At 46.8% G+C, this 16,025-nt stretch overlaps 2 protein-coding genes across 2 annotated transcripts; one reads left to right on the top strand and one right to left on the bottom strand.

Annotated features, from left to right (window-relative positions):
- Positions 1-9,585: 9,585 nt before the first annotated feature.
- LOC116968585 (histone H4) lies at positions 9,586-9,935 on the top strand. Its single transcript, XM_033015354.1, has one exon. It carries the CDS (start codon positions 9,609-9,611, stop codon positions 9,918-9,920), a length of 312 nt encoding a protein of 103 aa, XP_032871245.1. The 5' UTR covers positions 9,586-9,608; the 3' UTR covers positions 9,921-9,935.
- A 5,296-nt stretch (positions 9,936-15,231) lies between these two features.
- LOC116968496 (histone H1-like) lies at positions 15,232-16,023 on the bottom strand. Its single transcript, XM_033015264.1, has one exon. It carries the CDS (start codon positions 15,976-15,978, stop codon positions 15,289-15,291), a length of 690 nt encoding a protein of 229 aa, XP_032871155.1. The 5' UTR covers positions 15,979-16,023; the 3' UTR covers positions 15,232-15,288.
- Between the last annotated feature and the right edge of the window lie 2 nt (positions 16,024-16,025).

The following is a 16,025-nucleotide window of genomic DNA, read 5'->3' as shown; positions in this document are numbered from 1 at the left end:
ACTTAGTCTAGTAGTTTATAAATGTGTGAATGTGGTTTAGCCACTTCACCCTTCACTTGATCCCGATCCATTTACAATACAGACTGTGAGTGAATTAATTATCTGATAGGAGATTCTGGGAATGTAACCTCCCATTAATTTCACCGGCTAACCATTCGAAACAAATACGATTCATGGAACATAACAGCGGTTGGATTTTTGTGCAAAGGGGATTAAGTTATGGACAGGTTATTATTCATATAGCTGGGTCAAATCCTCAGGTGTAAAAGTTGGTTCAGTGAAAGGACCGAGAACTTGTAGTGATCTTGATAAGAAGTGAGATTTCAGGGGACTTACAACAAAGGAGGTTACAGTTAATATATCATGTTCACCACAGCAATTAAACCACACCAACAGCAGCAAAATGCAAATGCAGTACCTTGTTCATATTAGTCTGCTCTATATGTAATGTTGTGGGTGAAATATTTGGAGATAGAGACAAGCTGAGGGAATAAGAAGATAAATTTTCCGTGTCAGTGCAGAGGGCGGGAACATAACAGCGACACCAGGACTGTGAGAAGAACCGCAACATTTAGAACTCAATGGACGAGGACAACGGGGCTAACATAGATACATAGAAACATAGAAAATAGGTGCAGGAGAAGGCCATTCGGCCCTTCGAGCCATTCATTGTGGTCAGGGCTGATCATCCCCTATCAATATCCCGTGCCTGCCTTACCCCATATCCCTTGACTCCACTAGCCCCTAGAGCTCTATCTAACTCTCTCTTAACTCCATCCAGTGATTTGGCCTCCACTGCCCTCTGTGGCAGGGATTTCCATAAATTCACAACTCTCTGGGTGAAAAAGATTTTTCTCACCGCAGTCTTAAATGACCTCCCCCTTATTCTTAGACTGTAGCCCCTGGTTCTGGACTCGCCCAACATCGAGAACATTTTTACTGCATCTAGCTTGTTCAGTCCTTTTATAATTTTACATGTTTCTATAAGAGCCCCCTCATCCTTCTAAACTCCAGTGAATACAAGCCTAGTCTTTTCAATCTTTCCTCATATGACAGTCCCACCATCCCAGGGATCCATCTCGTGAACCTACGCTTCACTGCCTCAATCACAAGGATGTCCTTCCTCAAATTAGGAGACCAAAACAGTACACAATACTCCAGATGTGGTCTCTTTACTCCTATACTGAAATCCTCTTGTTATGAAGGCCAACATTCCATTAGCTTTCTTACATAGAAACATAGAACATAGTTGCAGGAGTAGGCCATTCGGCCCTTCGAGCCTGCAGCGACATTCAATATGATCATGGCTGATCATCCAACTCAGTATCCTGTACCTGCCTTCTCTCATTACCTCCTGATCCCTTTAGCCACAAGCTTCACTGCCTGCTGCACCTGCACGCCAACTTTAAGTGACTGGTGTACAAGGACACCCAGGTCTTGCTGTACCTCCCCCTTACCTAACCTAACCCCATTCAGATAATAATCTGCCACCTTGTTTTTGCCGCCAAAGTGGATAACCTCACATTTATCTATATTATACTGCATCTGCCACGCATCTGCCCACTCACTCAACCTGTCCAGGTCACACAGCAACCTCCTAAAATCCTCTTCACAGCTCCGCCCTCGGTTTTTTGCAACAGAAAGACGCCCCACAGACCTAGATTTTGCCGATGACATTGCACTACTAGCAGAGTCGAGACAAATCCTTAAAGAGATATCAGCTCTGGAGGAGAATGCATCAAAGGTTGGATTAAAGATCAGCTGCCAAAAGACAAAGACCATGCAGACTGGAGACCAGCAGCCAATAGACCAACTGATAATCAATGGGGAAGCTGTGGAAAACGCCACAAGATTTACCTTTCTTGGCAACATAGAACCATCGAAAATAGGTGCAGGAGTAGGCCATTCGGCCCTTCGAGCCTGCACCGCCATTCCATATGATCATGGCTGATCATCCAACTCAGTATCCTGTACCTGCCTTCTCTCCATACCCCCTGATCCCTTTAGCCACAAGGGCCACATCTAACTCCCTCTTAAATATAGCCAATGAACTGGCCTCAACTACCTTCTGTGTGAAAAATGTTTTACTCATCTCGGTCCAAAAAGATTTCCCCCTTATCCTTAAACTGTGACCCCTTGTTCTGGACTTCCCCAACATCAGGAACAATCTACCTGCATCTAGCCTGTCCAACCACTTAAGAATTTTGAAAGTTTCTATAAGATCCCCCCTCAATCTTCTAAATTCTAGTGTGTACAAGCCGAGTCTATCCAGTCTTTCTTCATATGAAAGTCCTGATCTCCCAGGAATCAGTCCGGTGAACCTTCTCTGTACTCCCTCTATGGCAAGAATGTTTTTCCTCAGATTAGGAGACCAAAACTGTACACAATACTCCAGATGTGGTCTCACCAGAGCTCGATACAACTTCAGAAGAACCTCTTTACTCCTATACTGAAATCCTCTTGTTATGAAGTCCAACATTCCATTCGGTTTCTTCACTGCCTGCTGTACCTGCACAGCAACTTTCAGTGACCGGTGTACAAGGACGCCCAGGTCTCGCTGTACCTCCCCCTTACCTAACATAACCCCATTCAGATAATAATCTGCTACCTTGTTTTTGCCGCCAAAGTGGATAACCTCACATTTATCTATATTATACTGCATCTGCCATGCATCTGCCCACTCACTCAACCTGTCCAGGTCACCCTGCAACCTCCTAACATCCTCTTCACAGGTCACACTGCCACCCAGCTTTGTGTCATCCGCAAACTTGCTAGTGTTGCTCCTAATTCCCTCTAGCAAATCATTAATATATATGGTAAACAGTTGCGGCCCCAACACCGAACCTGGTCTGTAATTCCTGGTTTTCTTTCTCGCTCGGGTTAATTAAGAGGGTGGAAAAAGAGCATGAATGAAAGCTTGCGGGAATATAAAAACAGACTGTAAAAGCTTCTTTAGATATGTAAATAGTATCAGATTAGTGAACACAAATGTAGGTCCCTTATAAGCAGAGACAGATGAATTTATAATGGAGAAACAAGGAAATGACAGAACAGTTAAATGAGTTCTTTAGTTCTGTCGTCACTATGGAAGACACAAACAATCTCCCAGAAATACTGGGGGACCGAGGATTTAATGAGAGGAAGGAACTGAAACTAATTCACATTAGTCAAGAAATGGTGTTAGTAAACCGTTGGGACTGGAGGCAAATAAATCCCCAGGGCCTGGTGGTCGACATCCCAGCGTACTCAAGGAGGTGCACCCCAGAAATCATGGATGCATTGGTGATCATTTTCCAATTTTCACTCGACTCTGGATCAGTTCCTTGTACTGGAGGGTAGACACTGTAACTACACTTTTTTGGATGTTTTCAAGAGAGTTAGGTTTTGCTCGTAGGGCTGAAATAATTAAGGGATATGGGGGAAAAAGCCGAAACTGGGTACTGATTTTAGATGATCAGCCGTGATCATAATGAATGGTGGTGCTGGCTCAAAGAGCCGAATGGCCTTGTGCTGCACCTTTTTCTATGTTTCTCACTTTAGGTAGCCCCGGCATTCTCTCTCGCTCTATCCCTCCCCCACACAAGACGCACTAGCTTCTTAGCTAGGCATGGCCTGTTACTTTTATCATTGTTTCTATTTTACATATCTTTCATTCATTGTTCTTTACCTTTCCATATCGCTTGTATCCCTTTTCCCTAACCAGCCTGAAGAAGGGTCTTGACTTGAAACGTCAACCTCTCCAGAAATGCTGCCTGTGCCACTGAGTTGCTCCAGCTTTTTGTGTCTATGGACTGGGCAGTGTTCATCCATTTGTCCAATCATCTTTGATTCTGGACGTTCAAGTTGCTGAACTAGGCCATGATGCAATTATAGAAATTAAATAACGTATTTGTTGGCATACTGAATTTCCCCAGTCTTAGAAGTAGAAACATTGATGCACTTTCTTTATGATTGCATCAATGTGCTGGGGCCAGGACAGATCTTCAGAAATATGCATGCCCAGGAATTTGATACAGTTGCATATGGATGTGCAGAGACCCAGTTCCCTGAGCTTGGTCTTGGACTGTGGCTGATTTCCCTTTGTCCATCTCCCTGCTGTCAGTGCTGGAGCTGTACTGGGCAGTCTCCATGCAGTTTTGAGATGGTTTGTGCAGGTCTGTGCCCTTACAATGTTGGGAGTGGCTGGTGCAAATCTCTCAGACCACAGGCTGTGTGGTCTGTACTGGGCTGTGACTTCACAGTGTAGTGCAGGGGGTGTTCCTGTCTTTATCTGTACACGAGGGGTTGGTGTTGGAAATCTGTTGCCCCACAGGGAAGTGTGAGGTCCATGTCATTACATTATTGTGCGGTGTGATGGTCAAATAGTGTGTTTTCCAGGCCTGTCTCCTTGCAGTACAGTGCAGGGAAGTTTTATTGTTTCCTGTTGGTACACGTGACAATAATAAACCTAAATGTTTTTAATTCACACAGTGAGTGCCAGTCATCTGTCATTGTATAACATACAAGTCATAAAGTGATAGAGCTGTACAGCATGGAAACCTTGTCCATACCAACTAAGTTGACATAATGGGCTAGTCTCTTTTACCTACTTTTGGCCCATATCCCTCTAAAACCTTCCTGGCCTTGTATCTGTCCAAATGTCATAATTATATCCACCCCTATATAATCTTCTGGAAGCTCATTCCAGATGTGGACGACACGCTGAATAAAAGTGTTGCCCTTGAGGTTTCTCTTAAGTTTATCTCATTTCACCTTCACCGTGTGCCTTTTTTATGAATCCTCTACCCTGGGGGAAAAACTGTTCATTCAGTTTATCCTGCCCATCAGTTTCAGGTACACATCAAAAAGGTCACTGTTTAGCCTTCAATGCTGCAAAGTTAAAAGGTCCAGCCCATCCATCCTCTCCCTATAATGCAAGCCCAGGTAACATTTGGTGCATCTCTTCTGCACCCGTTCCAATTTAATGACATTCTTGTAAAAGCTGGGCGACCAGAACTACATACAATACTGCAATCATGGTCTCACCAACGACTTGTGCAGCTGCATCATGATGTGGCAACATTTGTACTCTATATCCTTCCCAGTGAAGTAAAACATGCAAAACACCGCCTGCACCGCACTGTCCACCTGACTCACCATTTTCAGGGAGCTGTACACCCAGATCTCTATGTTCTGCCACACGCTTCAGGGTCCTACCATTTATGTGCAAGTCTTGTCCATTGTTTCATGGACCAAAATGCAACATCTCTTATTTGCCATCTGCCCATCCTAGGAGAGGAGGGTGTTAGTAGAAGTAATTTAAACACAGAGAATCACCGTTCATACCGCTTCACAAGCTAAACATCAGGTGCTGTTCCTCCAATGTCCAGACGGAAAGGTAAATTGTTGCCGTCCCTGATTTGTCCCAGTCTATTCTCACCTCCAACTTTCCGCCCTCCCCACCCCCTCCCCAATTTCTCGACACCCCCTCCTCAATTTCAGTCTGAACAAAAACGTCACTTATCCCTTTTCGCCTGAGATGCTGGTTGCTCCTGCACTTTGTGTCTATCTTTATTATGAACCAGCATCTGCAGCTTCTTATTTCAACCAGTTCAACACAGGGATTAGCGGGTTTGCTAAATTTAAATTCTGTTGTTGATTGACGATTGGAAATGTCTTTACTTCGGTGGTGGGAAAGATGCTGGAGTCAATTATTAAAGAGGTAATAATGGGTCATTTGGATAGCAGTAAAAGGATTAGTCCACGTCAATATCACCAGACTGATTCCTGGGATGTCAGGACTTTCATATGAAGAAAGACTGGATAGACTCGGTTTGTACTCGCTAGAATTTAGAAGATTGAGGGGGGATCTTATAGAAACTTACAAAATTCTTAAGGGGTTGGACAGGCTAGATGCAGGAAGATTGTTCCCGATGTTGGGGAAGTCCAGAACAAGGGGTCACAGTTTAAGGATAAGGGGGAAATCTTTTAGGACCGAGATGAGGAAAACATTTTTCACACAGAGAGTGGTGAATCTCTGAAATTCTTTGCCACAGTAGGTAGTTGAGGCCAGTTCATTGGCTACATTTAAGAGGGAGTTAGATGTGGCCCTTGTGGCTAAAGGGATATGGAGAGAAGGCAGGTACAGGATACTGAGTTGGATGATCAGCCATGATCATATTGAATGTCGGTGCAGGCTCGAAGGGCTGAATGGCCTAATCCTGCACCTATTTTCTATGTTTCTATGTCTATGTTTCCAACATGGATTTATGAAAGGGAAATCATGCTTGACTAATCTTCTGAAATTATTTGAGGATGTGACAAGTAAAATGGATGAAGTGGTGCCAGTGGATGTAGTGTATCTAGACTTTCAGAAAGCCTTTGATAAGGTCCCGCATGGGAGACTGATGACTAAAATTAGAGCACATGGTATTGGGGGTAGGGTGTTGACATGGATAGAAAATTGGTTGGCAGACCGGAAGCAAAGAGTAGGAGTGAACGGGTCCTTTTCAGAATGGCAGGCAGTGGCGAGTGGAGTGCCGCAAGGCTCGGTGTTGGGGGCCACAACTGTTTACCATGTATATTAATGATTTGGAAGAGGGAATTAGGAGCAACATCAGCAAGTTTGCAGATGACACAAAGCTGTGTGGCAATGTGAACTGTGAAGAGGATGTTAGGAGGTTGCAGTGTGACCTGGACAGGTTGAGTGAGTGGGCAGATGCGTGGCAGATGCAGTATAATATAGATAAATGTGAGGTTATCCACTTTGGCGGCAAAAACAAGGTGGCAGATTATTATCTGAATGGGGTTAGGTTAGGTAAGGGGGAGGTATAGCAAGACCTCGGTGTCCTTGTACACCGGTCACTGAAAGTTGGCGTGCAGGTGCAGCAGGCAGTGAAGCTTGTGGCTAAAGGGATCAGGAGGTATGGAGAGAAGGCAGGTAAAGGATACTGAGTTGGATGATCAGCCATGATCATATTGAATGTTGCTGCAGGCTCGAAGGGCCGAATGGCCTACTCCTGCAACTATTTTCTATGTTTCTATGTAAGAAAGCTAATGGAATGTTGGCCTTCATAACAAGAGGATTTCAGTAAAGAGGTTCTTCTGCAGTTGTATAGGGCTCTGGTGAGACCACATCTGGAGTATTGTGTACAGTTTTGGTCTCCTAATTTGAGGAAGGACATCCTTGTGATTGAGGCAGTGAAGCGTAGGTTCACAAGATGGATCCCTGGGATGGTGGGACTGTCATATGAGGAAAGATTGAAAAGACTAGGCTTGTATTCACTGGAGTTTAGAAGGATGAGGGGGATCTTATAGAAACATGTAAAATTATAAAAGGACTGGACAAGCTAGGTGCAGTAAAAATGTTCTTGATGTTGAGCGAGTCCAGAACCAGGGGCCACAGTCTAAGAATAAGGGGGATGTCATTTAAGACTGAGGTGAGAAAAATCTTTTTCACCCAGAGAGTTGTGAATTTATGTAATTCCCTGCCACAGAGGGCAGTGGAGGCCAAATCATTGGATGGATTTAAGAGAGAGTTAGATAGAGCTCTAGGGGCTAGTAGAGTCAAGGGATATGGGGAGAAGGCAGACACAGGTTATTGATACGGGAGGATCAGCCATGATCACAATGAATGGCGGTGCTGGCTCGAAGGGCAGAATGGCCGCCTCCTGCACCTATTTTTTATGTTTTTATGTTTACTACTACTTAGTTCCTCCCACTGTTGAGTGCATTGTGCAGCAAGCTTTCGCCATTCTGTTTGGTTATGTGCAATGTGTTCCACCCTCGATAGGTTTGTGTCCCGGGCTTCCAAATCCTTCTGGAATTTCCGCCTCCATGTGAGTATTGTTCGGCCTCTTTTTCTTCTTCCGTCAGGTTGCCAGGTTATTGCTATCTTAGATGCACGATCTGGTGACATTCTGAGCACATGTCCTGCAAATTTCATCCTGTGTACCTCTATGTCCTGGCTGAGAGGCTTTGTAGCAGTTTCCCAGTAGATATCCTCATTTGTGATGCGGTCTCTGTAGCTAGTCTTCAGGATCTTCCTCAAGCAATGTTGTTGGAATGCATTCAATTTATTTTTCATCTTCACATTGATTTTCCATGTCTCACTGGCAGAGAGGGCTGTAAGGACGATTACAGACTGGACGAGCTTGACTTTTAGCATCTTGGATATCCCGCCACTAGAACAAAATGCCTGCATTTTTCTGAAGACTGATGAAGCTTTACCAATTCGTGAGTTGATGTCGATCTCTACATCTCCATCTACTGTGAACATGCGAATGGTGGTCGATTAGGAAAAGGGGAGATGCAACGATACCTAGGTGTCATGGTAGACCAGTCATTGAAAGTAGGAAGGTACACAAAATGGCTGGGGAAACTCAGCGGGTGCAGCAGCATCTATGGAGCGAAGGAAATAGGCGATGTTTCGGGCCGAAACCCTTCTTCAGACTCAGGCGACGTTTCGGGCCGAAACCCTTCTTCAGACTCAGGCGACGTTTCGGGCCGAAACCCTTCTTCAGACTCAAGTCTGGATGTAGGACGCAGGTGCAGCAGGCAGTGAAGAAATAGAATGGTATGTTAGCATTCATAGCAAAAGGATTTGAGTATAGAAGCAGGGAGGTTCTACTGCAGTTTTACAGGGTTGTGGTGAGACCACACCTGGAATATTGCGTACAGTTTTGGTCTCCTAAACTGAGGAAAAACATTCTTGCCATAGAGGGAGTACAGAGAAGGTTCACCGGACTGATTCCTGGGAGATCAGGACTTTCATATGATGAAAGACTGGATAGACTCGGCTTGTACACGCTAGAATTCAGAAGATTGAGGGGGGATCTTATAGAAACTTACAAAATTCTTAAGGGGTTGGACAGGCTAGATGCAGGTAGATTGTTCCTGATGTTGGGGAAGTCCAGAACAAGGGGTCACAGTTTAAGGATAAGGGGGAAATCTTTTAGGACCGAGATGAGTAAAACATTTTTCACACAGAGAGTGGTGAATCTCTGGATTTCTCTGCCACAGAAGGTAGTTGAGGCCAGTTCATTGGTTATATTTAAGAGGGAGTTAGATGTGGCCCTTGTGGCTAAAGGGATCAGGGGGTATGGAGAGAAGGCAGGTACAGGATACTGAGTTGGATGATCAGCCATGATCATATGGAATGGCGGTGCAGGCTCGAAGGGCCGAATGGCCTACTCCTGCACCTGTTTTCTGTGGTTCTATGCTGCCAAGAAAGGTAAATCTTGTGGCGTTTTCCACAGCTTCCCCATTGATTATCAGTTGGTTTATTGGCTGCTGGTCTGCAGTCTGAATGGTGTTTGTCTTTTGGCAACTGACCTTTAATCCAACCTTTGATGCATTTTCGTCCAGAGCTGATATCTCTTTAAGGATTTGTCTCGACTCTGCTAGTAGTGCAATGTCATCGGCACAATCTAGGTCTGTGGGCGTCTTTCTGTTGCAAAAAACCGAGGGCGGAGCTGGAAGATGAGAGACGACCCTCTTTCTGTCTATCACTTTGTCTCCTCTCCCCGCCTCTCACTCTCAGCGTATCTCGGGCAGGTCGGGGCGCTGTGTATAAAACGAGATAGCACCAGTAAATTATCACTGAGCAGCGACTCGAGTGAAGCAGAATCATGTCTGGCAGAGGGAAAGGAGGCAAAGGATTAGGCAAAGGCGGCGCAAAGCGGCACCGCAAAGTGCTTCGCGATAACATCCAGGGCATCACCAAGCCAGCTATCCGCCGCCTGGCTCGGCGTGGTGGGGTCAAGCGGATCTCGGGTCTGATCTACGAGGAGACCCGCGGGGTGTTGAAGGTTTTCCTGGAGAATGTGATCAGGGACGCGGTCACCTACACCGAGCACGCCAAGCGCAAGACGGTCACTGCCATGGATGTGGTGTACGCTCTGAAACGACAGGGCCGCACACTCTACGGGTTCGGCGGCTAAATAACTCCCCTTTATTCCAACAAAAAACAAAGGCTCTTTTAAGAGCCGCCCACAGCCTCACAGAGGGAGCAATGACCACGAGATCTGATTAATTATAATTTATTATAGGTTAACTGGGGCCGATGAGATTTGCAACTAATTATATTGCATCCTGCAGCAGTCAATGTGTTCCTGTAAATGGACATTTTGTTACATTGGTGATCGGTTGTACTGTTGTGGAGTGGTGTCACCGGTCTTGTGTCGAACAGTCTGGGTGGCATTAGGTGATGAAGAGAGGCGTTGCTACATGGAGACACACAGATTCGGGTTGGCGAAATGTCGCCTATTCCTTCCCTCCACAAATGCAGTTTGACCGGTTAAGTTATTTCACGTAATTGGAGTCGTCACACAAATGAAAGTAGATTAAATTTTCCCTCTGCGGATTGATAAATTTTCCCACATTCGACCTGTCTGAAATTCCCCAGCTCCCCACTCACTGCACCCCGTTGGGAGAGAGCTCCGTGTATCTGACGGAGAGAATGCGGACTGTGTAGAAACCCGGATAGAGGCGGCGCGCTTTGTGTGGGGAAGATGTTGGCTTTATTCATGGCAACTGGAGGGACGTAACGTGGAATGTGAGTTAGTCCGGGTGTTTCATACGACAGCGGGTAAACTGAACGGAAATACACCGCGCCCACCCCAGCGATGGTCACGTCTCCCAGCTGCTTGTGGAGCTCCTCGTCGTTGCGGACGTCCAGGTGCAGATGTCTGGGGATGATGCGGGTCTACTTGTTGTCCCGGGCCGCGTTGCTGGCCAGCTCGACGGTTTCAGCCGTCAAATATTCGAGCAGAGCAGCCAGATAGACCGTTGCCTTTTCTCTAGGAGCCTGTGAACACCGCCCACCGGGAATTGCAGTCCAGCTCGGGACGAGCGTGACTGAGGCTTGGTCTTGGCTTTGCCCCCGGTTTTCCCTCGTCCGGTCAATTTCTACAAACTTCTGCGGAAAGAGAATGTGGAAATGAAAGATCCTATAGGATCTTTGGTGGAAATTCTCCTGCACTGGCCCTGCTTGTAGCTTCTAGAGAGGATTGTGGTGGGGCGCTTACTATTGGTGGCGCAGCGCTTCATCTCATTGGTAATGTGAAATAGGCCAATCGTAGAGCTGCCTCGTTCTCCAATGACCAGACGCCAATAGGAAAACAACCGTCGCTCCACAAAAGAACTGACATTTGAAAAGCCCGCCCAAAAATAACATATATTTTCATCAATACCTTAGACTTTAAGAAATTAATTACACATTTATGTATGATAATGGGTCCCCGCATCCAGTTATTCTATGCTGACCCACCTACAAAACACACCGAGTGTGAATTAGTTTCATGGTGAGACTCCTAGGAATGCATTCTTACTATTTTAAACCGCTAACCTATGGGAACAAGATCGCTCTTTGCTTAAACGACATTAGAGTATTGGCGGTAGACAAAAATGCTGGCGAAACTCAGCGGGTGAGGCAGCATCTATGGAGCGAATACAACTATTTTCGGATCAACTATTGACGATCAATTGTCTAATGACTCTCGGAGCCGTCGCAGCAATGTTTCTCGAATAGAAACCGGGACTCACACGTTCAAAACAACAGACTGCAGTCAATAAAAGTCCGTCACTTCACAACTAAAACAGCAGCAGCAACAAACACACAAACATCTTGTTTACGTTAATTCAATCGAAACCAGTTCCACTTGAATGACTGAAGTCAGACTCCACTCAGCAGCAGTCTCTGCGGCATCAATTCAGATAAAAGCCCGCAGAATGAAGAGAACATTGATGTAAAAGGACATTAGAAAGTCACAGCTCTTTCTTCTGCCGGATTAGTGGCTCTTAAAAGAGCCGTTTGTTGTTGGTGGAGAGGTGGAGTTTAGGCGCGCTCCCCGCGGATGCGGCGGGCCAGCTGGATGTCTTTGGGCATGATGGTGACTCGCTTGGCGTGGATTGCGCACAGGTTGGTGTCCTCAAAGAGCCCCACCAGGTAAGCCTCGCTGGCCTCCTGCAGGGCCATGACGGCCGAGCTCTGGAAACGCAGGTCTGTCTTGAAGTCCTGAGCGATCTCCCGCACCAGGCGCTGGAAGGGCAGTTTGCGGATGAGCAACTCGGTGGATTTCTGGTAGCGCCGGATCTCCCTCAGAGCCACGGTGCCGGGCCTGTAGCGATGAGGCTTCTTCACTCCGCCCGTGGCTGGAGCGCTCTTCCGCGCCGCTTTGGTCGCCAGCTGTTTGCGAGGAGCTTTCCCTCCAGTCGATTTACGCGCTGTCTGCTTTGTCCGGGCCATTCTCCTTCAACAGCGGGAGCACAGTGTGAAATACAGGGACTGAATGACGGACCGGCTCTGGGACCCGCTTTTGTAGCGTTGGTGAAGGGCCGGCCCACAGCCTCTGAATGGATGGAGCAGAGATGTCACTCACGGTGTCCCATCCCTGCGAGTGGCTGCAGGTTTGTCAGCACCAAGCGGTTGTTTCAGAAGGTCTGAGGCGAGAGAGGGGAGAGAGGGGAGAGAGGGAGGGAGGGTGGAGGCGGTACCAAGATGATACCGAGATTTGTGACCTGCGGGTGGGGTGGGGGAAGCTCAGCCAACCAGAGAGCACACATTCTAGGAGTGTTATTGGTTGAGGATACATTTTCAAATTGCCCGCCAATTTCGGAGCAGCCGGTAAACGAGGCCAGTCTTTTGTCTTATAATTCTGAATTCATTCAGTTTCTGTCAACTTGACATCAAATTCATTTCAACTTCTCCCTTAAATAATTGAACGAATATGCGGCGCGGATTTACAGAGGGTATTTGTCTCTGCCCGTGACTGGAAATAAACGACTGTTACCCGGGTGTGATGTCTGTGCAATCAATGTAACAGAAACTCGTGCATGAGCCTCGTGACTGAGGTCAAGTGACCTTCAAGATAAAAGGCAATGATTGCAGAATAAACGTGCTCTTGCTCTGGAGCACAAACCCGGTGTGGACCTGTCCTTTGTGCTAGTCACAACCAAGCCTTACCTCGGACGAGAATACCTTACATGGTGTCAGAAGAAAACAAAGAAAAAAGGGAAAGAAGTAGAGGAGAACAAGCCTCAAGCCTCCGTGGAAGAGAAGTAAAAGAGGAAGGTTCAAACAGGACAGTGGAGCCACTACAAGACCGACGAAACAGAGTGAGCCCGGCCGGAAGGAGTGTCAGCCCGGTCGTGAAAGCCCCGACGCAGGGGAACGAGGCAAAGAGGAAGGTCAGCAGGCAACCAGTATTGGAGGTCTGGAGTGGCCAGCGGTGGAGAGAGGTGCAGCCCGACGAGAGGTGCAGTCCCGACACAGGGGAGCGAGGTGCAGCCCCGACGGAAGAAGCAGTCCCGACGCAGGGGAGCGAGGTGCAGCCCCGACGGAAGAAGCAGCGACCAGCATGGCAGCAACCAGGTGAGCCCGAGAGCCAACGGTGGGCAGAGAAGCGGGAACTGCAGAGAGATGAAGTCACAACAGAAGAAGCGAAGTGCAAAGACACAGACACATGTGGAAGTGCTGTAAAATAAATTATATTGAAATGCTGTATGACATGCTGTAAGAAATGGGTCTCTCCCAATTGGGTTTTGTTTACTTGATATATACTGCCTCGGTACTGTTGCTTTTTTTCACAGATATGTACTGCCTCGGTTCTTTTGGACGTAAAAATAATACAGAACCGTGTAATTATTTTGCTCTTTTCTACTGATACACACTGCCATTGTGCTGTGAGTTAAAAAAAACATGCATTTGGTACTGTTCAGTCTGCACAGGTGATTCGGGTGTACTAATTGGGGGGCAATCAATGTTTTGTCTTGATCATGCAGTTAATTATCTTTTCTCTTCTCGCTCATCGAGGCCAAACTAAGTTTGTGTCTGTTAATTGTGTTTACAATAGCTGCAGGTGATTACCGCAGCTCATTATCTCTTCTCTTGTAGCCCTGTGTAGCAATGTGTAAAAAAACCCTGGATAGCCGTGGATGGAGCATCAGAAGTCAGATGCCCAGATGGGAGAAAACTGGAGAGAGGAGCCCGTCTTCCAGAATCCAGCAGTAGTCTCCCAGAAGGGTCTTTAAGTAGGAGAAACTTAGTCAGAGGAGCCAGTCTCCCAGGGGTGAGAAATGGCCAGAGGAGCCCGTCTCCTAGATGCCAGAAGAAGTCCCCAGAAGCCTAGCTAGACGAGAGGTGGGAGCCAGTCTCCCACTCGTACCAGAAGGCAATTGAGAGAGGCCCTCTGCTAGAGTGTAAAATTAAGTGGACATCAGGGGAATTGATAAACAAAGTGAAAAGGGGGAGATGTATGATCTGAAGAATGATGATAAACAAAGTGAAAAGGGGGAGATGTATGATCTGTAAAATGAAGAGGGAGATGTGATTTCTTGCTACGTTATGTAATATGTATATAACGTTATGTAATAAATGTAATATGTATATAACGTGATGTAATAAATATAATATGTATATAACGTTATGTAATAAATGTAATATGTATATAATGTAAATACAAGTGCCTGTAACATTTTAAAAGTAAAGAGGGAGATGTGATGTCTTTGCAATCAATGTAACAGAAACTCGTGCATGAGCCTCGTGACTGAGGTCGTGACCTTCAAGATAAAAGGCAATGATTGCAGAATAAACGTGCTCTTGCTCTGGAACACAAACCCGGTGTGGACCTGTCCTTTGTGCTAGTCACAACCAAGCCTTACCTCGGACGAGAATACCTTACACCGGGGAACAGTTTGGAGTCGACCCTCCTGTTGTTGCATTAATCACGAGGTACATAGGTAAAAGGGAAGCTGATATCGCCTTGTGTATGATCTTTTACTGTCGGCTGTCGATATTTTTTGCATCTCTAATGAACGCGGGGATCAAGCTAAACACTTTTGTGTTCAGTGGTTGAACGAAAGGTTTTATTAAAGCACATCGCAATCTGCATCCACTTTCATTCCGGGTCACTGCTCTCTCTGTGGTTGGCTCTAAGAGCCTTACAAGAGCGTCTGAAGAAGGGTCTCGACCCGAAACGTCACCCATTCCATCTCTCCAGAGATGCCGCCTGACCTGCTGAGTTTAGCTTTTTGTGACTATCTTCAGAGCGTACCTTCACATCCACGGCAGTTACGCTTGGCGTGCTCAGTGTCGGTGACCGCATCCCTAATCATATACAGAGAGAGGGGGGTGGGAAGAGAGGGAGAGAGAGTTAGGAGGATGAGTCCCGGGTTAATTGCAATGATTTCCGCCTCGCACCGAGCCTGGTCCCGGCATCGCTTGAGTTTAGATCAGCTCTTTTCCGATAGACGTGGGTGGCTCTTAAAAGAGCCGTTGGGTTCTGGTCTTTACAGACAGTGCTTTTTATTTCACTTTTTGGACGCTGCCTTCTTGGATTTCGCCTTCACCTGGCGTTTTACCGGCTTCTTTGCTGCCTTTTGGGGGGTTTTCGTCGCCGCCTTCTTGGGCGATGCTTTCTTCGCCGCCGTTAGTTTAGCCGCTGGTTTCTTGGCCCCAACTTTCTTGACCGCTGGTTTCTTGGCCCCAACTTTCTTGACCGCTGGTTTCTTGGCCCCAACTTTCTTGACCGCTGGTTTCTTGGCCCCAACTTTCTTGACCGCTGGTTTCTTGGGGGTAGATTTTTTTGCCAGTGATTTCTTGGTCGGGGGTTTCTTGGCCGTCGGTTTCTTGCTCTTGGATGTCTTGGCTGCTGGAACCTTCGCTTTCTTTACTGATTTCACGGCCGCTTCTCCCTTTCCGGTCTTGAAGGAGCCCTTGTTCTGGACCAGTAAACCGTTTACTAATCTCCTCTTGATGCACATCCTGATCAGATGGCCGTACTTGTCCACATCGACGCTGTTGGCGGCCAGACCCTTCTTTATCGCAAATAAAGACAACCCTCTGCGATCGCGGCAATCCGCCACAAGCTTGTCGATCTGTTCGCCCAGCTTGAGACCGGCTGCCTTGCTTCGGGCGGGCGGCTTCTTCTTCTTGGGAGCCTTAGTTTGAGCGGTGGGGACGGCTTGAGGAGCCGCTTCAGCGGCTGCGGTCTCCGTCATATCGGCAACTATGCACAAGCTCTCTCTCACACTCAGAACTGAGTGAG

Source organism: Amblyraja radiata, chromosome 45, assembly GCF_010909765.2.
Source record: "Amblyraja radiata isolate CabotCenter1 chromosome 45, sAmbRad1.1.pri, whole genome shotgun sequence".
Classification (NCBI taxonomy): Eukaryota; Metazoa; Chordata; class Chondrichthyes; order Rajiformes; family Rajidae; genus Amblyraja; species Amblyraja radiata.
Note: the sequence above shows the minus strand (reverse complement) of the source record. Positions and strands in the feature narration are given on the sequence as shown.

Coding starts and splice junctions, on each gene's coding strand:
- LOC116968496 (XM_033015264.1), bottom strand. CDS start 15,978: ATGACGGAGACCGCAGCCGCTGAAGCGGCTCCTCAAGCCGTCCCCACC.
- LOC116968585 (XM_033015354.1), top strand. CDS start 9,609: ATGTCTGGCAGAGGGAAAGGAGGCAAAGGATTAGGCAAAGGCGGCGCA.